The following is a 24,054-nucleotide window of genomic DNA, read 5'->3' as shown; positions in this document are numbered from 1 at the left end:
TACAAAATACCACAGCTCATTAGATTGCCTAATAAATCACACTTTTGCCATCAGAGGAAGAGATGTCTGGTGGAGGTTCATGTGTTTGTTTTGGTTTTTTGAGTTATACATTAAATTGAAATATACTGATATTCAATACAGCTAAATCTATTCACATAAGAGCCAATGATATTTTTAGGAAGAAATGTTTCCATTTACTGTCCTTAAAACGTCATCTTAGTTTCTTGAAAAGTAACAGAAGACAAGGCACAAGAGTTACAAACTCCGCAGGTATTTAAAAGTCTCTTGGTATTGTATTGATATAGTAAAATGCCCTAAATTGAAAGCTCCAGACTGCTGATCTGGAGGAAAGTGTTAATCTGATTCTTTCAGATTCTCTCAAATTTAAAAATAAACACTAGACCAAGAACCATTATTTTTTCTGACTACTCCCATGTATCTCTCCATGTTCCTGTAGCACTTTTTTATTTCTTGTTCAACAGGCTGGTAAGTGGGGGGAAAGCAGTCTGCTCATACAAGGCAGCCTATGCAGACAGACTGCTTAAAAGAATAGTTTCAACACATATAGGATAATACTGTTCTATTCCTATCTGAATATGAAAGAATACTGTTTCCATAGGAACTAATGCTTTTCTGTTTAAAAAAAGTTCAGTAAATAATATTTGGGTGGATTCTAGGAATTCAGCTGCCAAAAGAGAGAATATTGATCCTATCATATGAAAAAGATGCATCTTAGCTAAGACCATGCATAAATAAAAGGAAGACTCTAGCTTAGGGAAAGAATGCAAAACCAAGAGGAAAAACTGTCCACAAAAATATACATAGTTGGGAAAAAAAACAGAAGAAGAAGGTCTGCTTGACAGGACTATCTATACCATACAAAACACCTTTCCCTTTTAGAAGAACACACTCTAGTCTATGTTATATTTCAGAATTTCTGATTCATGAGAAGTCTTTCAAATTTGGGGTTGTAATTGCAACTGGGGGGGAAAACCTGACCAGATTTTAAAATGTCAACATTTTCTGAAAAGAAGAAATTCTGAGTTTCAACCAGCTTTTCCAGATTCTCCCCATTACAAACCTACATATTTGGTGTAACAACTACAATTTGGTGTACTGTTAATACACAACCATGAAAACTCTACATTTTGTTGGAAAAAGCTTGCAAGGACACAAAACTAAAAAGGAGATACATATATTTGGTTTGCAGAGTGCAACAGTGCAGAACAAATACACAGTGCATTGTATGCTATGTCCGACACTTCCCACACAGGCAGCTCGTGATCAAATATAGTTAGTTTCCTCCTCCATTCAGTCTAAGGTCTGTAAAAGCGTTACCACTTCATCAGGTTTTGCCTACATGATTTTTCAGTCTTTACATAACTGTCATACAATTCTCGCAGATGCAAGAACAATTCCTCCAGATTGTCTCCTGTCAATGCAGACAGTGGGATGACTCTCTGCTCCACTTGTTCTTTAAGGAGTGGTAAGTTAGCCCGAGACTGAGGAAGATCAATCTTATTCCCAATGACAACATGAGGTCTCTTCGACAAGCCTTCTTGGTATTGCTCCAGTTCATATTTTAAGTCTTGGACCTGAATCCATGGCTCTCGCACAGAGAGATCCACCACAAACAAGAGGAAGCGGCAGCGTTCAACGTGCTTTAGGAAGGTCAGCCCTAGGCCTTTGTTTTGATGAGCTCCTCTTATTATACCAGGAATATCAGCAACTACAAGAGAAATGCAACTGTGAAGATGTTTAACACAACAAGGAACAGTACGTGACTGATCTGTCTAGATACTTGTCCAGCTACCATTTATAGATTTCATAGACATCAGGGCTGGAAGGGACCTCGAGAGATCATCGAGTCCAGCCCCCTGCACTTGAGCAGACTGCATGAACTTGGCTGCTTTGTTTCTTGCAGCCCTGAAAAGGCACATCATTTCACCAGACATGCATAATGCACATCCCAAGTCAGAGAATAAGGGTAAAGAAGCAGTAATGTACAGCCTTTTGTAACTCATACCTGCTACTTGCTCATAATCTTGATAGTGGACAATGCCTACATGAGGATTTAGTGTTGTGAATGGGTAGGAAGCCACTGCTGGTTTTGCATTGGAGATCGCTCTCAAAAGCGATGACTTTCCAGCATTCGGGAATCCCACCTGGAATACAGATGTGAAACAAGACCACAACTCTGGATTAACCAAAATAGAGTGCTCTCTTGTCACTATGCAGCAATGGTTCTTTGTTAGTCATAAGAACTTAGAATTGCCCAAGCACAACTAAATTAATCTTCTATGGCCATTTCTAATACCTGGGTCCACATTTTCTATTTTATTTCTTATCATCATTTCATCTTTAGATATTAAAAACTTCCCACGCAGACATTGACAAATCATATTCATAACCACTCTCCTGGAACCAAACACTGACTAATATGTCCAAATTAATGCACTCTGTATAAAAGCAGATCAAATTTTCTAAAGTGCCGGATATAAACATCACTGAGTAATCCTCAGAGTAGGGAAGGGGAAGAGATCTTGAAAGCCACGCCGTTGCTGTTCAACACCCAGAACAAAGAATCGTTTGAGAAAGGGGTAGGTTTGGCTCTTTCCTTTCCTTTAAATAAATCTTCAAAGCTCTTCTAGACCAAGGAATGAGTCTTCTACCAATAACAATGCAACATCAGGCTTCCCTGTGTAGTGACAAGAAAGTGACAGGGCTGCAAATCACTGCATACACTCTGCTATCGAAGCATACTGACATATCTCTTAAACAAGTTGGCCAAGAGAATACAAATGCATTATAAATGACATTCTTTCTACAGCTATTCAAGTAACATCTTAGAAAAACAGAAGCGATACCCACCAAGCCAGCATGAGCCATAGTCCTTAGCTCCAAGTGGAGGACTCTTTGCTGTCCTGGCTCTCCTGGAGTAGCTGTTGTTGGTGCTCGATTCTCGTTGGACAGAAAGAACTGGTTGCCTTTCCCTCCAGATCCCCCATAAGCAGCAACATATTCTTCACCGTGCTTAGCGAGATCAGCCACAACAGTCCCATCCTCCTTAACCAGAGTGCCAATAGGAACCTTGAAAACAGAGAGATCCAAGGGAAGAAACACAACACACAACCAAGCCATTTCAAAATTCTCAAATGTACTTTCTCCAGTGGGAGAAGAATGTCTTCAGGTTATGGCTTCATGCGTGTGCACACACACACACCTTTCAGGGTGAAAGGAAATACTAGGAGCTAGAGGGGTAGAACAGGCCAGTGAAGCATTCTGTCTACGACTAAGGAACACAAAACATTTGTCAATAAAATACCAACAAACCAATGCAAATTTATTTTTCTTCTTTCCATCATTAGGCCATCAGAGAGGGGACATGCGGTGCAAAATCTCAGATTACCAGTAAGGAATAAGGAGACAGATTTCTAGCAAACCATGGAATCTCCGAAGTGGGAATAATTTGTATTGAAAAATAAATACATTAAATAATGAAGAAGATCCAGCACTACCAAGACAGATAAGCAGACAGGAACCCCCTTCCTCTATATAAATCTAAATCAACATGATGTATGTCTACTAGCACCTTGATGGCATGGATATACATGCATGTGTTTTCCAGATTTTGTCTAAGCTGTCTTTTGCCATATTTTGAAAACACTAAGCTTACTTTGGAAATTAGCACAAATGAAATACGTTAAAAGCTCAACCCCAGCAAACACTTTAGATCCAAAACAGATCAAGAAAATGGAGTTTATGAATTCAGTGCTAAGCACAAGTATCAAACATAAGGCAATACCTACTCTGGAGAAAAAGGCATATTTTAACCAAGCCTATTAGTAAACAATTGTTAAAACCCAAGCCTACACAAGGCAGGCAGTAGTTTTTATATATATTAGCCAGGGTACATATGCCTTGACTAACACGTTGCAAATACATTTTTCTACGTAGGTAAGATGAGGTCTAGAGACAAAAGGAGGCCTCAATCATTCGGGTTCACAAAAGTACAAACTACAAAGATGACCCACATATTTAATCCCCAGACCAAGTGAGGAGAGATTCAGCAGCGTACTGCCATTCTTGTTCTCCTTACAAAAGCCTATACAAACTGGAAAAAAAACCCTCAAACTAAAAAAAGCATCATTACTAGAAAAATATATATGAACTTGGAACCAAGATAGGGACTAGGCATTAAAACTGACATCCTGGGCAACAGAGCTCTTGCCTCCCAGGTGGTATTCTCTGACCACCCTGCAAGATGGCTTTCGGAAGACAAGTAAGACTAGCAGTACTGATTTAGATCAGATGCATCATCTGAAGTAGTGCAGGTGTTTGAACTATGTAAACAAGGAAGTCTGGTCATTTTTGTTTGTAAATAGCCTGATCCTGCAAACACTTACAATGCAAATTCTCATACAAAGCTATCTAAATATTTGCCAACTGAAGCTTACTTTAATATATATTTGTCCACCATTGGCTCCAAAACAGTTTCTTTTCCCCCCTTTTACTCCATTAACGCCTTGATAAAATGGGAGGATCGAAGAAAGTGATTTGACTTGCCGGTCAACTATAAGGGAAAACATACATGGTTTAAATATGTTACTTATATCAAAGAGCAAACAGAAGAATAATATTTTGACTAAACTTTAATCTTTTCAACGGTATATAAACAGAAGCATTCCACATACTGGTATGAGAACACAAGAAAGGTAAACAGTAACGTAAAATTTAGGCTTCTCCATGGTTTTATTTTTTCCTTAGCTTCAATACATGGATAACAACATGGTCATTTAAAACTCAGTATGATCACTATATAATTAATACCTGTAATGAACAATTCACAATGATCGATTCAGCACCTGTCATAGAGTTTCCAATGTGAAGATAGGGGGTGATACAATCAGATAGGGGCGCACTGCACTCTTGGCTGATAGCGATAGCCAATTATTAACCAGCCATATTGGGCGATACGGATCTGATAGCCGATTTACAGGAATACAGCCCAGCAGTGTGGAAAGCAGTGTCTGACCAGTAAGTCTGAGAGGAAGAGCCGGGGTGGGGGGGGAATGTGGGAGAGAAGGGAAGGCTGAGGGCAGCTACTGATGCCAATCCAATATGTCACTGATATATTGGTGGACGATCAGACTGAGAATTCAGTTCAGTTACTCCCATCTGACAAATGACTATGTTTTAAAGGTGTTTCATATGAAACATCTGACATGGAATTTTTTCAAATCATGCCACACAAGCTGTGATCCTATCCTACCTTTCATGAGACAGTTGTACAGCACTTAGCACAATAGAATCTGTGTTTTATTATAATGCAATAATCATCACCTCAAAAGCAAGGTCAGGCTAAGCCTGTAGGTGGCAACAAAAGTGCCACTGGTGTTATTTAAATGCTAAATATTACCACACAGTTGAGAACACTATCTTTTGAATCAGTACTGATGAACAAATAAGTGAAGAATCTAAAGATACTACTGAAGAAACTGCAACTGGAAATGCCTGCATTTTGGATGAAAACTAAAAACCGAAGTCCCTGACCACTTATGAGAATTAGGAAAATTACAACGTGTTGTTTTTTCCTAAGAAAAGTTTGGACAAGTTGCTAAGTCATATTCTGCTTCATTAAGTCTTCCTGACACCTAGTCTAGTTTCCATGGGATTCAGAATTCCCTGATGCCAATACTGTATTATAAAGATTCCCTTTATAGGAAAGCTGATGCATTTCATAACTAGAGTAAAGGAATGCTACTAGTAAAGGAGACTATTGTAAATGTGGTTTTGTAAAACTCCTTAGGGTCCTTGGAATGCAAGTTACCACACAAGGCTGAAGAAACAGCATTATAAAGCAAGCTAAATAAAAAAAGTTTTGTTTTAATATTGGTAAGCAGTACTTCTAGAAAAAGTCTACTTTATAAGTATCTAAGAAAACATCAAAGACTTATTAATTTGTGGTTTAAAAATGGGACCATCAACTGAGAACAAGGTTACCTAAAAAAGACAAATTCCATGTGCAATCGCTGACCAAAAACAAGAACAAAAATACACCTCTTCTCTCCTTCAAATATGTAACTCACTCCAAAGCTCACTAGGAGGAGTTAATTGGCAGTTTGAAGAGCAGAGTCCAGCATGTAAAATGGGGGGTGGGGGGAGAAGGGGCGTGGATGGCACAGACTGAGTGAGGCCCTCACAGTGAGGGAGGGAGAGAGAGACTGGAGTAGGTTCTGCCTAGCCGGGCAGGGCATGGCTCGTCCAGGGAGTGCGGGGGGCAACTCCCGCCATTATGTGTACCCTGGGGGAGGCATGAGGTCATGTGCCCCACAGATCTGTGCACAAGGTGAGAAGGGGCTGCCTACTGAATGGTTGGGGCCAGGGGCTGCACCAGCCTGTTTCCAGCAGGGGCTTTGGTGGGGGCTGCACTTGGGGTGGGCAGGGCAGGAGGTGGTGATGCTGGGAGGTGGGGGGGCTATGGTAAATTCTGGGGTAGCTTTAGCCCAGCCCACAACTCTGCCTCCCAGCACTCCTGCTGCCCACTCTGAGCACAGCCTTGGCCCACCTGCCCTCCAGATGAGCCACCCGCGGCTCCATTCTGAGCCCCACCCTGCTGTGGCTGGGCAGCGCCTGCTTCTGCTCAAGCTTTCCTCCCTTCCTCACCATGAGAGCCTTGATCTGCCCCACATGCCCCTTGCCCACAAGAGACTTACCAGCCAGACGGCGCTCTCCAAACTGCTGGGCTGCATATTGGCAATCGGATCAGTATTGGCCAATATGGCTGGTCAATAAATTGGCCATAAGTATCAGCCCAAAAAATCTTTATTGGTGCACCCCTAGAAGTTAGGAAATTGGCATGTCAGATACTCTTTTGGAAAAGATCATCTCATTTCAGAGTTTAAACAAAATGTCTGGACATCATAATTTCCTTTATGGAAAATTCTCTGCAATGGGAAGATCAGAAATGTTAAAATAACCAATGGTTTGAAGCCTGTTTTAAAAGACTCCTGGTCCCAATTTCAAGAGTGTACCCTTCTATTTAGGTCCTTTCACCACTAATTACTGTAGTGTCCAAGGGACCTCCAGAATAGCACAAAATATAACCTGCCTTTATCTCATGCATTCTTCCTTTACTCCTCAAGAGAGAAAAAATGCTTATGCTCAATTTTCTCTACATGTTTAATGTATCAAGGTCACAGACGCAAGATCTTGAATATAGTGTTTATAGTCCCATCAAGAATAAACTCTGGCTTTACTCCAGGCTTTAGGATTCATCTGTGTCAGTGTGGGGAGACAGCTGAGTATCGTAGCATTTTCAGGTGTGGCTGTTACAAGATTCTGGAAAGGAAATGTTTAAAATAAACAAACAAACAGGTTTCAAGTGGAAGGACAACATTTAACAGGCCAGATTCCTTTTACCTTTCAAAATAACAGGGCCCCCATCTCCTCCATTCCCACCATCAGGACCTCCAAACTCTTTCCTAGGCTCACTAAGAAAAGAGTTAGCTCCTCCACCTCCTTGTCCTCCAACCACACGCACTCTTCGATGATCCACAAAATATCGGGTCTGCAATGAAGAGCGGATTTAATGTGATTTCACTGCAACTTATTCAAATGTTATCAAAACCTTCTCCAACAGGTTGATGAATCCCCAAAAATGTAGCTGCATGCAATTTTGTCATATCTAAACAGGTCAGAAATTCCAATTTCCACTTGAAAATCAGAATCTATCACTTTGCTATAGTTCAGGCACAAGCTAAATACAGCTCACAAAGCTAACAATTTTCTTGAAAGACATGGCATGCACAGACACACACATTTTAAAACATCTAACACAGACATCCAAGTTTCCACAGGCAAAACTCCACAGATGTTGAAAGATCATCTTTTCTGCTCACACTTCAGAGGAAACTATTTCCAGGCTAATGAAATATATTCAAAGGAGCAAGGAAACTAACAATGACCTAGGTAGTTGGAAAGGATATATGAAAATTATGAAAGGGGCCTAAAGTTAAACATACTGGGCACGTCTACATGGTCATTAATGCGCCCTAGTTATTGCGCATTAAGTTTAGTACTTGATTAATCAAATATTCATTTAAACTGCAGTAACTTGACTACAGAGCAGTAGTGCCAGCACACGGTTTTTTTAGTGCCGCTTACAGCTCAGTAGCCTAATAACACCGTGCAGCAGCATATTAACACAGGTTTTCCCCGGCACACTACTGTGAAGTGTTATTAGGCTACTGCACAGTAAGCATCTTGCGTAGACATGTCTGATTTTAGTCACGGAGTTTCCCCAGATTCTGACATAAGCCCCTTGAATTTGCAAGAACTCTTACAGCACAGTGGGAGAAACTGAAAGCATTTTGTGCTTTCAGCAAGTCGGTGAAATCTGGATAACACATAGGCAGGTGTCTGGGTCTCAGAGGCAATAAGACAAAAACATAAATTGCAGTAATAGAGACAAAATGAAACAGATTGATGTACCTGAGGGCTGCTGGCTCTGCCAAGTTAACCAAGACTAAATCTCACAAAGTTTGAAATTGGGCTTGCTACTACACAGACTTATAAGAACGTTGTCTCTGCTCTGCAGATATGTTGAGAAGGTTTTTTTCTAAGTTTCCAACCCAGTTTTGTGGAGCTGAAGTTCAACTTTTCCAGATAAAGGTAAAATTCCTTGCTGTTTGTCTGAACTGAGGCCCAATCTTGATTGGAGACCCCATATGCTATTGCAATACTAATAACATAGCCTAATACTTCTGCTCATGAGGAGAAGCATCTCAAACATCTCAGAGTTGTAACAAGAGATTCAGTGTGGTTCTCATAAACAGACAAATGTTTACAAGGTGAGTATAGATGGAGTTATTTTCTGCCTATGCCTATGCTCTCTACTTCAAAAATACCACTCATACTCCAACCTGCATTTGATACAAGAGTCAGAAAACCACCTGACATAACAATACAACAATTTAAGAACAGATTTTTCAGGGGGTCTAAGTAGGTTGAGGGACACTGAACATTTCCTATAGGCTACAGTCTAACAGCTAAAGCAAGAGATTAGCAAATAAGTTCTAGATGCTGACTCCTGCTCTGCTACTGCTCTGCTCTCCTGATTTGCTGTGTGATCTTGGACACATCCACTAAACTGCTCTGTATTTCACTTCCTCTGTTAATAAAATGCAGTGGATAATACTTATTTATCTACAGTCAAAAAAAGGTCACAAGGTCCTCGGATGTAAATAAAAAAGGGGCAGAATTATCATGAAGCATCTGCCTATGTTTGCACTTTATGCTGAAAGTACTACTACCTGATCTACACATCAAAGAGCGACTCAGCACAAAGACACTCTCCTGGATGCAGGGGGAGACAGTCTTTCATCTTCAGCTCCCTCTATGCAAAAGTTTATTTCCTACCTTTGGGGACTTTTTACCATCTTGTACCATCTAGACTTTTCCCAGAGCCTGATAAAGGGACTTTGATCCTGATAGCTTGCAGAAAAGGACAATTTTCTTGCGATTTCCCAGTTGGTCTAATAAAAGGTATTGTTTTGGAGCCAAGAGTTCTAGTTGTTCTGTAAATACTAATAAAGCAATAAGCAAGGATGTTGGTTCTCTCTGATAAAACCTAAACCCCCCAATTTTTTAATTAAAAAAAGTAACCCCAAATCCACATTTTTCCGTGATTAAACTGAAACACCACTACATACATCTATATTAGTAGTGTTCCATTTTAAATCATGGGAAAATGTAGATTTGGGGTTACTTTTTTAAATCCAAAAATTGGAGATTTTTTAAAATCAGAGAGCACCAGGATCCCTGGTGATAAGACTCAACTTTGAAATAGAGCCTGCCAGGTATTTTTGTTTTAGAAAAGTAGCCAGAGCATAGAAAAGACTTGGCTAGAGCTGTGATGTGAACACGAGCAGCTGAAAAATGCCCCAATTCCAGGGTGGGGGTGGTGGAATCTACACAGTCACTAGCAATCAATGGTAACACTGACATGAACTGGTTCCCCTTTTGCAAATGTACTTGGCACCACCCAGTGGCTACAGCCTGAACGGCAGCTTTAAAGTTCATTTTGTCAGTGCAAGAAAATGTACAAAAAACTGTCTGCAATATGATATACTTTATTAAACCAACTTAGGGTTAAAATAATTTTATTAAACTAACTGGGAAATCACAAGAAAACTGTCCTTTCTCCACAAGCTTTCGAGATCCAAGTCTCCTTGTCCCGCTCCAGGAACTGTACAGAAAAGTCCCTACAGGCAGGAAATAATTTTCATTTTTGCACAGATCGAAGCCTGTCTCCCTCCAAGCATCTTTGTCGGTGCAGGAAAACATACAAAAAACCTGGGAACTCTTGGCTCCAACACGATACTTTTTATTAGACCTGCGGTACGGGCATTGCGGTGATGTAATTAAAAAATAAAAATAATACAAAAATTGTTCCCCCTTTGCTGAAAAAGCAGCCTATAAACAAAACAGGCAGGGTCCCCCCACCAACCCATTCGTCAACCAGTCTAAGTAACCTGTCCATCTTCCAAGCTAGGGGGGGGCGCTAAATAATAATAATGTGTCCCCCCGTCCCCCGGGACACTCCACAGGAACCCGGGCCTCCAGGCCTCCCTACTCGGTAGTGACTGAATTCGCTTCACGGAGCCCGGGATTTACCAGCTGCTTCTCCGACATCTCCCTCTTCTTCCGCAGCGACCGGGCCTTGGCGCAGCGCGCGCAGCCTGTGGACAAGGCCCGGGGCCGCCAGCCCCGCAGCCGGGCCCAGGCCCCCAACATGGCGCGCGCTCCCTCACGCGCCCCCCGGAAACGCCCGCGCCCGGACGCGCCCACTTCGGGGTCACGCTCGGCGACGCAAGGTCACTGTGCCACGCTGCGCGCTCGGCGCATGCGCAGCTCGGAAGGCAGGAAAGCGCGGGAACGGGACGCTCTACCCCCACTCTCAGCGTAGCAGGTGCACGTGGCGCCCGCCAGGACAGGTTACAGTGAGCAATGAGTAGAAATATTTGCATGTTAATTTGCATATATTTTTCAGCGTACAATAGCTATAATTTTGATCTTCGAATAAGGTCATTTCCTATTTAACAGCTGGAAATGCTCCACCTTCAGTCACAGGTGCAGCTCAAGGCTCCTCCTCTGCCCTCCCAGTTCTTGAAGCTCCTTGCAGCACTTGTGCCTGCTTCCCCTGAAGCCAAGCCTCCTGTCCCCTCAGCACCAACATTATTTCTGAGCAGGCCCCAGCTGGGCGCCTTGGCTGAGCAGCCTCTAGCCCCCCGCCTGTCCCTGTCCCACTCGCTGCCCCCCAACCCGAGTCCTCCATGACCATGCAGGAAATGAGGCAACAAGGCAACAAGACGAGTCCAAACGCTGGCATCACTTTGTTCCACATCGATACATAAAAATGGACAGCACATTAAATAAACGGGCTGTTATTCGCCGTTAGAAATCTTTTAACACCCCGAAAATCATGTATAAATTAGGAAATAAAATGTACAAACTATTTCCAAAGTGCTCTTTCAGATACAGTATATACACAACATTCAAGAAGTTCTTAATGTAAGACATTGCGGACCCGATGTCACGTTGCTGCTTTGCATGGTGTTGTTAACTGTTGCTCGTCTTTTCTCTGCACTTTCAAAATCCACGTAAAAAGCCATCTCCCAGCTGGAAAGGAGTCACTGTGGTCTCCTAGCTATCTGTCAGAGTAACACCTATGGAGAAACAAAACTTACTACTTTTTTTTTTTTTCCTTTTCTGTCCTTTTCTTGATACTTAAGGGTTGTAGGCAAACCATCAGCAGGAAGGAAGAGAAATGAAGACCAACTCGAAACGTGAATTCCATTTCCTTGATCAGCAATGAGAAGTGCTTCTGTAGCAAGGGCACAGCTTGAACAACATTTAATAAGAAGCTATTTAGATATCCAGGCATAAAGTTAGCCTTTCCTGGCAAAATCAAAATGTAAAGTATGACATCTATATCGGTAGGTCTTAGCTTTCAGAAGGTAAAATCTCCACAATGTAAAAACCAACAAACACGCCAATTTAGACAGAAAAGGAAAAAAACTCCATAGAAGGTATAATTCAACTCTCTAGAAGTTCCAATTAATTTTAGGCTAGTATTTGCATTTAAAAAAATACATGGGACATACATTTTGGTCACTTTAACACTTTAGCCACAGAGAAACTGTTTTATCAATTTGAATGTATCATCATTTTTATGAAGCATTAAACTGAGTAAGAACTGCATTTTTTCTTGTTCATAGCGGCTTTTAACTACCATTGTGCACATACAGTATTTCTCAGTTCTCCCTCTATAGATTTTCCTCTAACAGCTGAACCTATTAATACCCTTTCTATACGCATAATAGATGTTCCCTTTAAACAAAAATGGATTTTTCACACCGATTCTGAATTATTTCTATCAAACTACAGTAGGGAAAAGTAAAAGCAATAAGGAGCTGCAGAAAGTCAGTTCCTGATGATTTATAGGTGAAATGCTTTCTGGAAAGTGTAAAGGCGGCAGTGGAAGAATCAGAAATGAAAAGGGCAACTAACCACCTGCTTGGGAAATTTGGCATGAACCAAAGTGTGCTATAAAATCTGGAATAGTGTATTTCAGACAGAAATTTTACCAGTTTTTTTCCTAAGCCAAGCACGATATGAAGCAATATTGATGTCTAGCAGACTGACAGATTCCAAAGCTCCCTTTTATTTTTTTGTTCATGATGATACATACCTTGCTTTACGTCTATGCATAAAAGGTGCCTCTAGTGATTAGTATTTTCTTGAATATGGGTTTTGATCATCTTTCTGTACCATTTACTACAAAAACGTGGAATAGTATATAGACATATTAAAAGAGGTGGGTATTTAGGCCTTGTAACCATGATACAAATTTGCTGTGCAGAGTATCTTCAGCCAATTAAATATTATTTTAGTTAGCTTTGTTTTCATTTTATAGCATGGATATTATCTCAATGTAAAGAGCATACCTGTCCCTTTACTTTAAAGTGGCAGAAATAAGAGCCATGGATTTCAGAGGCTGGCATATAAAACAGGTAAACTGCAATACATCCAGTGAAACAAAGGTCTGTAACCTGTACTAGGATAACTGCCTGAGCACAGATGAGACTGTCTTAGTATTTTCCTGGACTGCAGAATCTCCTAGCTATTTTCCAGAACTGGATGCACAGAACTGTGATCAAATGACCCCTAAAGCTATTCAGAAACATCAAGAATGGGGAGGGATGTGGGGGGGAAACAAACTTCTGCATTGTAATCAACATACAGTACTAGACACAGCACCAAATATCAAACCATTAAAGCATTGTCTTGTTACCAGTAGTGCACTGCTTCATATCCAGCATGAAATGAACACTGTTCACATACAGACGCTGCTTTGTGCTAAGGGATAACCAACATATTACAATGAATCAGCCTGTACATCCAGTTCAAAAGATGGATATACTATTGAAATGAATCTGACACAGGAATATGTCCCTTTATTGCTGATAGTTTCCATATTGGCCCTGTTAAAAATGAAAAAATAAGATGCATTAGAAAATATAATTTCTTAGGTGGACATACAGGGAGTTGGGAGAAACGGTTATCTTTTGGCTCATGAAACTTGACAGGCTCACTACTGAACTGCCAATGCACTCGCACAGGATCCTCCAGTCTGACAGTGGATCTAGGTCTTTGAACTCAGAGCTTTTCTTGTGCACAAGATAAGGCCACATAGCTGTTTATGGCAGGAATCAAAGTAATTTACCTGCTCGTAGCCATAAGGCCTCTGTTGTTGAGCAGATGGTCCTGTCTGAGAAGCTCTATAACTTCCATACTGCTGCCCCTGTCCCTGTTGGTAGCTGGAATACTGTGACGAGGCTCCCTGTGCAGGACCTGAGAAAACAACAAAATTTATCACCAAAGTTTTATTTACCAAGGGAAAGCCTTGTGGTTAACAGCGCACAGGTACACCCGCTATAACCGTAGTCCAGTGTGGATAAGCCAAGCCAACTTTTTAAACCATTTGGCTAAGATACCAGTAAATGTATAGCTGTAGCGGCACAGAACTCAGTGCAGGCTGCAAAATCTATCAGAGTAGCTGGGTAAATATCTGCCCTACCCCAACACATTTATATGAAAGCTTGCAAACACAAGACCTGACAACAAATGTTTCCTTACCATATCCTTGTTGTTGTCCTGGGTAGCTTTGCTGATTTGGATACTGCTGCTGTGAATACGTTTGCTGTTGTGCAGCTCCCTGTTGGTATCCTGCCTGTTGCTGGCTATACTGAGAATTTCCTAGAGAGAGGAGGAAGGCTTTAGTTTATCTGTAGGCAAAACCGCTGTCCTAGGTTTGACTGCACTGAAAAGAAGTGATAGCAACATGTTGATATGAAACCTAGGAAAGAGTATTCCTTTACAATCAGTCTCCTCCTGTTTTTAACTAATCAGAGATCAGAGATGTATTTCTCATTGTTATAGTCTATTTGAGGGGGATATGGTGCAAGCACATAATATTCCTTAAGGAATGAATGGCCATCTGATCTCGCTACATCCCAAACACCAGCAGCTCCCTTTTCCTCAATTTTAAATATCAGCCCTCCATTAACCAGATATATAAATGCTTAAAATGTAAAAAAAAAAAATTTTTTAAAAATCCTTTGAACAAAGCACAATAGATTTTCTTTGAGCACATTATTAAAAGACTCCAATAATCCAAATGTAAAACATACTGATGTCAAGAGAAGAAGTCTCTCCCAGCAAAAGGAGAGTTGAAAGTTTCTCCTTTGGCTAGGTGACTGGCAGGTAATAAACCAGTGGGTCACGGGGCTGAAGATTTCTCCCAGATCGCAATGGGTCTGTTAAGCAGGGAGCAGAAATTCTTCACCAAGTGGAAAAATCTCCCAACAACCTTCTCATATTCACATCTGAGTGTTTGGGGACTTGGTCCTTCTGTGTTCTTCCCTCACCTGCACTGGAACAGCCCTTCTCTAGATAAGCAAAACACCCAACGCTGTAGCAATGCCAGGATAGAGAAGCCTCAAGCAGGGACAAGAGAAGGTATGGATTGTCAAGAGCTCTCTTCCCAAACATCAGAAAGGAGGAGCTGGCCTTGTTGGCCTTCTATTTTTCTGTTTTAGAGAAAATAATTTCTCTCTCTCAAAAAGCAGCTCAGTCATTTAGAATTCATAGAACCAAAGACTACTCTCAGATACACACTGCAACTCCCATATACGTCAATGGAAGTGATGTATTTACCTTTGTAGCATAACTTGATCTATGAGGAGCAACTTAGAAACAGGAAACTAGTCTGTATATGTGATCAGTGAGAAAGCAAACTTCATTATCACGCTTCCATGGGGTTATTTGTAAAATGCAGTTGCAGGCTAAAAAATAATGTGATATTGTAGAAAAATATCACAATGGGTATCTTGATAGATATCTACTAAAATGACTTTAGAGTGCTTACCATTTTAGTTGTATTCTGTGGGATGCAATGCATTTTCATTTCTAGAATGTATTTTAAATCTGTTTTACTCTTTGGAAAGGGATTTTGCTTTTCAAAAACATGCAAAGTGCACTGTCCTTGATTTGCAGTTGGCTGATATGCAAATATGCATATATTCCATTTCTTGTGAAGCTCACAGCAAGTCAGAACGGATCAAAAAGAGCTGTTTATCAGTCTACATCTCTGAACATACAAATAAAGATCTGCTCCAAAATGAATAACTTTCTAATCAAAAGCCCTCCCAGAGATAAGAGAGCAGACTCAACATTAGGCTTCCCAAGTAGCTCTCAGTTAATAATGACCTTTATTCATATTTTCACAGAAAATAAGGTATCTATTTGCTATTGGTACCTGTTATTTTTTATTGAAATTGCTAAAAAACTTACATGGGAAATCCAATTTGCGATATCCTGAAATAACAAAATGAACTGAGGCTTCACAGTGGTGTTTCAAACTATTTCTCTCCACAAAGGTTCAGACAATGGGATCATTAACTTGTCTGAAAATTCTCCCACTCCTTTCTGGAATAAACATTATGACACTTGCTATGCAATGACTAATTTAGCATTACATACAAAGAGAAAAAAAACCATCTCTGGGTAGCATTTAAGTAGCTAGTAGTAAGCAGTAGATACACAATACAAAAATGAAGTCTTCCCAAGCAATCAGCATGGGGAAAGTCTATGCTGTGACAAATGAATGACTGGCAAAAATCACACTGGTGGTGATTTAGGTTCCTAACATTCACTGGGAATTAGGCATCTCACATGCCTTTTAAAAACTCTTTCCTGTACAATTATTTCTCAACTCCTCTGGCATGAATATACAGATTTTTGTATTATATTACCTGTGCTCTGAATGGCCAAAAATAATGCCTCCAGCAAAAGATGCCTGCAGCTTTCTCCTTCCACTAAACCCAACAAACACTGACATTTATATGAAAGTGAAAAGCAGTAAATAAATGCCATTGCAGGGTAAGGCACTAGTAGTGCTCTTACCTGGTCTGTTTAACCTGTGGCATTTTGTAAGATCTTCTTGGTCTGTCTATTTATGTGCCTTGTAGTTGTCTTCGTGAGGGTTTGGAGTGGATGACTGTATAGGGATTTATAGGGACCTTCAGGTGAATAGCTGCTTAAGAACACAGGAATCTGGATACGATGGCCTGGGAGGCCCCTTCCAATGCTGTGGCCAGTACAGTGATGAAGGAGAAACGGCAGGTCTTTTGCTATTAACAAACTCTATGACTTGTTTCCTTTACTCCTATCTCTCTCCTCTTTTACTTTTCCTCTTGGCTATGTAATGCTTAGCAAGCATCATACCCCCAAATAACTCCTGTATATTTGTGTTTCTTTTTAGTTTTGAAACACAGTGAAGCATAAATATTAGTTATTCAAGGGAGAACAGCTTTCTTGACCATTACACATTTGAATATGTAATTATGCATTTGTTAAGAACAACTTGACAATGGTTCTTGTTAATGCAGTAACAACGATGGGATCTGGTTCTACAGCCTTTTCTTATTTAGGTAGTCCCTCTTATCTAAATAATGGGTTCCTCTTTACAGTATGCTTCTAGCTTTTCTCAGAATTTGCTGTACTTGCAGTTTTTAGCATCACCTGAGAACTCAGAAACACTCAGCCTTGTTTTGTTCTCACTTACAAGTCTGAAGCTACATTCATATAAGACTTTAGGCCATGGTTTACACAAGATGTCCAATGAGTTGAACAGTCAGAATGAAAACAGAGGCTCTGAAACTAACTCCTTTCAATTTCTTTTTTCTCAGCTTAAAAAGAAGTTTCCACTTACAGCCACCAGTTCTTCCTGCTCTCAACCAGTTTTTCTAAATCCAGCATGAACTTTATTTTCCCATCATGACCTTTGACTTTAATTAATAATTTAATAGCAATTGATTTCAACTCCATTTAAAACCACACAAGAATTTCTTATAGCTTATTTTCTTAAGAGTGGAGTTAATCCCGATATTCTGATCACTATTTTTTCCCTACAGTTATTTTGTCCACTGCTATAATTCCACATTGTTTGACTACACCTGCCTTGCTATTAGCAAGGGTCATTTTTTGTAGTGCACACAAGGTGTATGTATGAACGACTGCTGATTCCCAAAAGGCTGCATAGTCATGGCAACATTGCTATACTGCTTAAAGCTGTTATGCCCAACTACATTCTATTTAATTTTGCTCTTTTGAATAATGTGCAGTTTAGGAGAATCTCTCAATCTAGGAGATAAACAACCCTTAATTCTGCAGAAATTACATAAAACAGTGTTTACATTTTCCCAAGTATAAAGTACATATGTGGGCAAAATCTTTGGTTTGCACAGATTACCAATATATCTTCTCACCTCCTTCATAGTAATGTTGTGTAGAGTCCTCAAACGACCTGTCATAGCTCTGCTCAGTGTAGGATGACTGCTGATATGCATAATCACTATGACCTGCAAGAAACAGAGAAAATGGAAAAGGTTCATCTGATCCATGCATAATTACATGCCTTTATATATATAAAATATGTATTGCACACTATGCATACACACATATCGACTAAAAGTCGTATGTTCACTAATTAGGCCAGAAGCAGCAGAGAGCTCTGAAGAAGGCTAGCATAAAGTGGATAAGCTGCTGATGAAAAGGTTATTCATTTGCTATGTCTGAAGCAGTACTTCATGATTAAAGGGGTGGGGTACCAGTGCACGTCTGTCCTCTTTTCAGCACACAGTTTGCATGTTAAGAGGCTGCAATGATATGGGTACACAAACCTACGTACAGTGGAGTGGGACCAGGATTTTTTGGCATGTCAGGTTGGAAACAAATCTTAAGTGTACAGTATGTTTGGTTTATGTTAATTTCTCTTTTATCGCTTGGAGGTGGTAGTTGTGCAATTCCACACCCTACCAGGCTCTGTTGCATCAGTAGCAGTTACTATTGCTCAACAGAATTACCATCTGGATAATATTGCTGGTTCATAGGCTCTGACGAGCCTTGTCCATGGCTGTACTGTTCACTGTAATATTCCTCCTGCCCCATGTACTGTTGAGAGGAACCTGCAAACCACAAGAAAAAAAAAAAAAAGAGAGAGTGCGCAAGTGTGCATATTAAGCGAGCCATAAACATAAGCAATGCTTTTTCATAAGCAAAGTATTTTTGGAGGGGACAATTTGTTCATCTGAAGAAATCACTGAGCTTTACACATTTAGAGCCGTGTCAAAAATACACTGCTCACAGACCAAGAAACTAGCTTTCGGTAATCTCAGAAAGAAGTTAGATTAAATTAGAGTAGTTCCATAATGGTAAAACACCTAGATAATGACACCAAAAGTGACAAACAATTAAACTGTTAATCTGAGTCACTAAGCGGCAGAGCCATCCCTAGAGGTGTGGGGGGCCCGGGGCATATCAGCCCATGTGGGGTCAGGGGGTGGTGAGTGGCTGGAGTGTGGACTGGCGGGGGGCCCCCAAGCAGCTGGAGCACAGAGCCAGCGGCATGCAGCAGCCATGGCAGGGCCCATACGGTACTGTCTGCAGGGAGCCCCAAAGCGCGGGGTCTGAGGCAGTTGCCCCAGTTCACCACCCCCTAGGCATGGTCCTGCTAAGTGATATAAAAAAGGATATGGATACATGGATAACACATGAATAATAATATAGTTAACATTAAATACCTTAACAGAGGTATTTGTTAAAAAAATAAAGGTTAATTAACTTTCTATTTCAATCAGCCTAGCAGTTTCATCAATTTGTGTAACTGTTTCCAAGCCATCTTTCAGTCAGAAGGGTTATAGTTACCCTTTGGGATCTTCTTTCTTAGCCTACAATAAAACTAAACTTTGTTTTATTGCCAACCTGCAATCTCCTTTGCAGAGACTTCTTTGTTAACAGCGCACTTGGGATCTAATGGCAAAGCCCCCTAAAGAAAACCAAAGGACTTTCCTAGACTACAATGGGTTCTGCATCAAGCCCTAGTCATTTTCTTTATGGAGGCACTGTCACTTCCAAACCACAGAAACAGAAAATGGTGAACATACAGCTAGACTAAAACTCCACTGGCATCCTACCCTTATCTCTCCTGCTTTGGGATTGCCTCTTTGCCCAGTTCTCACTGGGGTCCTCCCTTCACAGACTGTTCCATTTTTACCTCTTTGTTGCCTGTTTACCTCTCCCTTAAAACAGTCCAGTAAAAGGCCTACCTTGCTGTGAAGCTCTGTAGGGACCCATGGGTCGCTGTCCCATCATGCTGTTGCCTTGGTTGCTCTGACTCATCATGGCAATGGAGGACTGTCCTTGGTAATGTTGGCTCCCTCCTTGTGCTGAATTATAATGTGACGTTGCCACTTGTTGGTGCATCATGGAGACTATATAGCACATAGATAACAATGGTTTCTAAAGAGAGGTCATATTTCTCTCCTTGGTCCCCTTGAAAATAAGCTAAACCCCTCAGACAAGTTAATGGCTTCTATTTCCATCCTAGTCACACTGTTAATTTTCCATAGGAAAAAAAAAAGCAAATTGTATCCATTGTCTCAGTGCACATACTTCATTTTTCTATTCTTTCATCTGAAGCAATATGCTATTATATCACTTCATACCCGTATGGGTCTTTAATCCACAGCTCATAGAGACTTGCTCATAGGCACTGTGGTATGGGGCTAATGAAGCTTGGGGACCACTATGTCACGTAGCCAGTACAGTGATGTTTTCAGTAGGGCATTTAAAAATGCAACCCATCTCAATGAATAACAGAAATTCACTGCTGCAAGAGAACCGCAAGTGTCTTGTATGAGGAAATTAATTAATGAGGAAATTAATCTACCTGCATTTTTCATTCCTTCTCTAATCAACTTCAACCAAGTCCTTTCAAACCCAGCAGAGAAGGAGAAGGAGCCTTACCTGGGTTAGACTGCATGTTGATATTTGTTCGAGAAACATAATTGCCTATTGACCCCTGGCCTTGCATTGGCACGTTCTGAGATGCAGGCACTGTATGGCTGTAACCAGGCCCCGTGGCATGACTGCTGACAGTCATGCTCAAGGAGGTGGTGGGCATGGTATTCTGGCCTGACTGCTGCATAGACACATGACTGGGACCTAAGGGAAAGCAAAGAAAGCAGCAAGGAACGTTACTGAAAACACACAAAGTTCTGCAAGCCTTCCTGCAGTGACTGTTATTGTACCTAGGAACGAGGGGGGGGAAAAAATCAAATGAAATCAAATTCATTGTGCCAACAGTCACAAAAACCAACAATTCCCCAAATTCCAACTTCTGGCCCTGCTAATTACAAACAGCTAAAACGGCTGCCTAGCCAAAGAGCTAAACTGGGCCTCAGCCCCAGAACCAAACTTGGGCTGAAAGGAAAACAGGCACAGATTTTGGAGCTGGAGCCCTACAACCAGAAAGCCTCAACAGCACGACAGAAAACAGCTGTAACATGCAGTATGGTTGGCAGAGTGCCAGGTGCAGCCTCAGACACTACCATTAACCAAGGACTCCCAAGGTCCCAGCCCCTGGACATCTCCGCCGTTACTTGACAACTGTCAGCTTCTGCCTCCTTCTCCATTGCAAGCAGGGAGTTCCCACTCTCCTCACCCCTTCTCACACACAGGCTGTTACTGGAAGGACCCAGCAGTGCCTCCATGTTGCCAAGGCATCCACAGAACATCTCACAAACCGGCTTTCTCGTCTGCTGAAGTTTAAAAGCACTTGACCAAGGATGCAGGGACTCTGCTATCTCACAAGCCATGGGGGAGAGGCATCAGCTTTCTTGGCAGGAGCACAGCAAAGTCCCATAAAGGGAGGGCGAGGGGGAGAAGTCCCAGCAAGCCCCCCATATAAGGAGAGAGAAAGGGGGTCTATCAAACCTCATTTGAAGGTGGAAGGAAAGAGAGGGCACGATGCATTCACCCACCCCCTGCTCTGCAGCTGAGATATCCTCTTCTTCCTCCTGTCCTCCTTCCCTGTAACAGCCCAATTGCCGATAACCCAGATTTTCTGAGGAGGTGTTTTCCAGAACACTATGATAAACCTTATTTTGTTGTGACCCTGTTTCCTCCCACACCAGTCCACTACATGGCCTTGCTTCTCCAGAAATCCACCCCTGCCCATGAAATTCAGTTCTGAGGATATGTTGCAATAATACCCAGACAACTGGGACTGCCATAGCAGGACACTATGTCCTGGCTTCACTGATTTGCTTTCACTGAGCTCTGTAAATCAAATCCAAAGCCTCTGTCTTTGTATTGGGCCTAAAGAGAAAGAGGGAGTTTCACACAGCCTCGTGAATCCTCCTATAAACTAAGGAGTTTTTCCTCAGTGTACTTCCAAAGGTTCTGGGTTACCAGCCCTGCCCTTTTGTAGAAGCAGAGCTAGTGTTTTCCTAGTCCCCACACATTTCAGGGGTGCCTCCACAGCTCCTTGCTGAGGTGGCAACACACAAACTGGCCTGATTTCAACTCTTAAGATCAGAGATGGGGATAAGAGCCACCAGCCTTCCTTTCCTGTAGGGGGTTGCAAGAAGGAGCCTTGTGGCTTCACGCAACCTTCCAGCGGTGTAGGGGTTTTACTTGTACTTGGGGTCACCCCAGTGATACAGCTGATTTTGATATTAAAACACGTTCTAAGTTGTATAGAGTTAGTCACAGTACGAACAACTGTGCTGGGGGCTGTAAGCAGGGACCTAATCACCCCAGGGTGTGCTTAGTTCTATTGCCATTACTTCAGCTGAACAGAATCAGGTCCCTGTTCCATACCCATTATCACTTTGGGTCCTTTCAAGTCCCATGCTTTAGAAAGGTAGTTGTATGTACTCTGTACCATTTCAAGGTACTGTTGCAAGCTCATTTGCAGTGGAAGACATGCTGTTCCCCAAATAATAGAGCAATATGTTGCACTACCATCACAATGTTATTTTAAGCTATTGTTATTGGTTGAATTTATAACCTGAATGGCATTTTAAATATTTCTGTATACATTTCTTTAATTATTCATAAAATATTTATGAATATTGAAATGAGAACACTTGTAGATCGCTGTATTTTCCCTTAGAGAAAGTGGGGGCCGCATTCTCAGCAAGTGCAAACAGACCTAGCTCTGCTGAAGTCAGTGGAACCATGCCAAGTTATTGTACCAAAATATGATGTATGTCTTGCTACAGTTACACATGTGTTGTACAGCTGATACTTGTTCCTGAATGAAACACAAGACAACATGGCATGTGAATGAATAACAGAGCCAGTAATCACTTTGAGTGAGAGCACTTCTGCTGAGGGTGCTTACAAATTCAGCAGGCTTTGTCGAAGATAGCATTACTTACAGTCTTTTCTCAAAGCCCTAGCTCCCAGGTTTGTAGGGCTACTTATGCATCTCACCCTCACTTAAACAGATTCTCTGTAACTAATGGCTGTGGACAGAAACTTGGAGACGTAATTCTAGTGCACTTAGGGAATGGTCACATGGTGATCCATGATAAATGCTGAAGGCTGGCAGAGCCAGTTGGTCCTAAAAGGTTGGGAATCACTGGGTTAGTTTGAACACAGCCACGTTCACAAGCTGTTGTTTAAGCTAGATGGTCCTGGCTGGGGAGCCAAGGCATAAAAAAAACCCTATTCTGGTTGGCATTTGAAGACTTATTTGAAATGCTAGTGGTTGTTTCTGTCCCCCTCAACCAAATCACTGCACTTGGCACCCTGGCTGGCAGTCTTAAGGAGGATGTCAGGGACTGAATGAACACAGAAACCTGATCTTCTTTCTAGAGCTGATTCCTTCTAAGAATGACCAAGGATGCTGCTCTGGAAGCTGGCACTGCTGACCCTCCCTCCTGTGCATTACCTTGTTTAGTTATGGGCGTCATTCTATATTGCTGTCACTTGACCACTTGCCACAAATGCCAGAGCTCTCATTCTGAGAACTGCAGCCTCCTTTGCATACCTACTTTGTGACAGATACTGCTGTAAGTAAGTTTGTCAGTCACAGGGGACATCTACACCAATGATGCTCAACCAGGGTGCCATGATATACAGGGGTGCCACGAGATCCTATTAACGACGCCACACAATATTAGCACAGTTAGGTGTGCAAACATCTACATGCGATTCACATGTTAAACCCAGATTTCAAATAGAAATCTATAGTGTCCAAAGCATTCTGACCTGTTGTGGTCTTTCAAAGTCTTTGCAACAAAATAACTGCTCTATTTTTCCATTATCAAAAAACAAGTAAAGATAAAAGCCTGCATTTTCCAAGGGATGCCTTGAATCTAAAAAGGTTGAGAACTACTGGGCTACACAGTTTCATAGTTTCTAGGGTCGGAAGGGACCTGAGTAGATGATCTAGTCCGACCCCCCTGCCATGGCAGGAAACAATACTGGGGGTCAAACAACCCCAGCAAGATGTTCATCTAACCTCCTCTTAAAACCCCCCAGGGTAGGAGCCAGGACCACCTCTCTTGGAAGCTGGTCCCAGACCCTAGCCGCCCTGACCATGAAGTAGTGCTTCCTGATATCTAGCCTAAACCT

The 24,054-nt window shown here is 41.5% G+C and overlaps 2 protein-coding genes across 2 annotated transcripts in view; both read right to left on the bottom strand.

Moving 5' to 3' along the window:
• Nucleotides 1-65: 65 nt before the first annotated feature.
• MTG2 (mitochondrial ribosome associated GTPase 2) lies at nucleotides 66-10,835 on the bottom strand. The gene is made up of 6 exons (XM_019548223.1): nucleotides 10,678-10,835; nucleotides 7,423-7,570; nucleotides 4,458-4,573; nucleotides 2,872-3,090; nucleotides 2,027-2,165; nucleotides 66-1,729 (listed from the first exon to the last, which is right to left on the bottom strand). Exons 1-6 carry the CDS (start codon nucleotides 10,795-10,797, stop codon nucleotides 1,335-1,337), a joined length of 1,137 nt encoding a protein of 378 aa, XP_019403768.1. The 5' UTR covers nucleotides 10,798-10,835; the 3' UTR covers nucleotides 66-1,334.
• A 538-nt stretch (nucleotides 10,836-11,373) lies between these two features.
• The window catches only part of SS18L1 (SS18L1, nBAF chromatin remodeling complex subunit), a 21,358-nt gene continuing 8,677 nt past the window's right edge, over nucleotides 11,374-24,054 (bottom strand). Inside the window, exons 4-10 of the mRNA XM_019548222.1 lie at nucleotides 20,434-20,631; nucleotides 19,734-19,898; nucleotides 18,492-18,593; nucleotides 17,895-17,987; nucleotides 14,203-14,322; nucleotides 13,790-13,917; nucleotides 11,374-13,547 (exon numbers count right to left, since the gene is read on the bottom strand). Coding sequence (XP_019403767.1) covers nucleotides 13,521-13,547; nucleotides 13,790-13,917; nucleotides 14,203-14,322; nucleotides 17,895-17,987; nucleotides 18,492-18,593; nucleotides 19,734-19,898; nucleotides 20,434-20,631 — 833 coding nt within the window. The 3' untranslated portion in view covers nucleotides 11,374-13,520. The remainder of the gene's footprint in view (nucleotides 13,548-13,789; nucleotides 13,918-14,202; nucleotides 14,323-17,894; nucleotides 17,988-18,491; nucleotides 18,594-19,733; nucleotides 19,899-20,433; nucleotides 20,632-24,054) is intronic.

Source organism: Crocodylus porosus, unplaced genomic scaffold, assembly GCF_001723895.1.
Source record: "Crocodylus porosus isolate Cpor-Errol unplaced genomic scaffold, CroPor_comp1, whole genome shotgun sequence".
Lineage (NCBI taxonomy): Eukaryota > Metazoa > Chordata > Crocodylia > Crocodylidae > Crocodylus > Crocodylus porosus.
The sequence above is the reverse complement of the archived record's forward strand: the minus strand, read 5'-3'. Positions and strand labels throughout refer to the sequence as shown.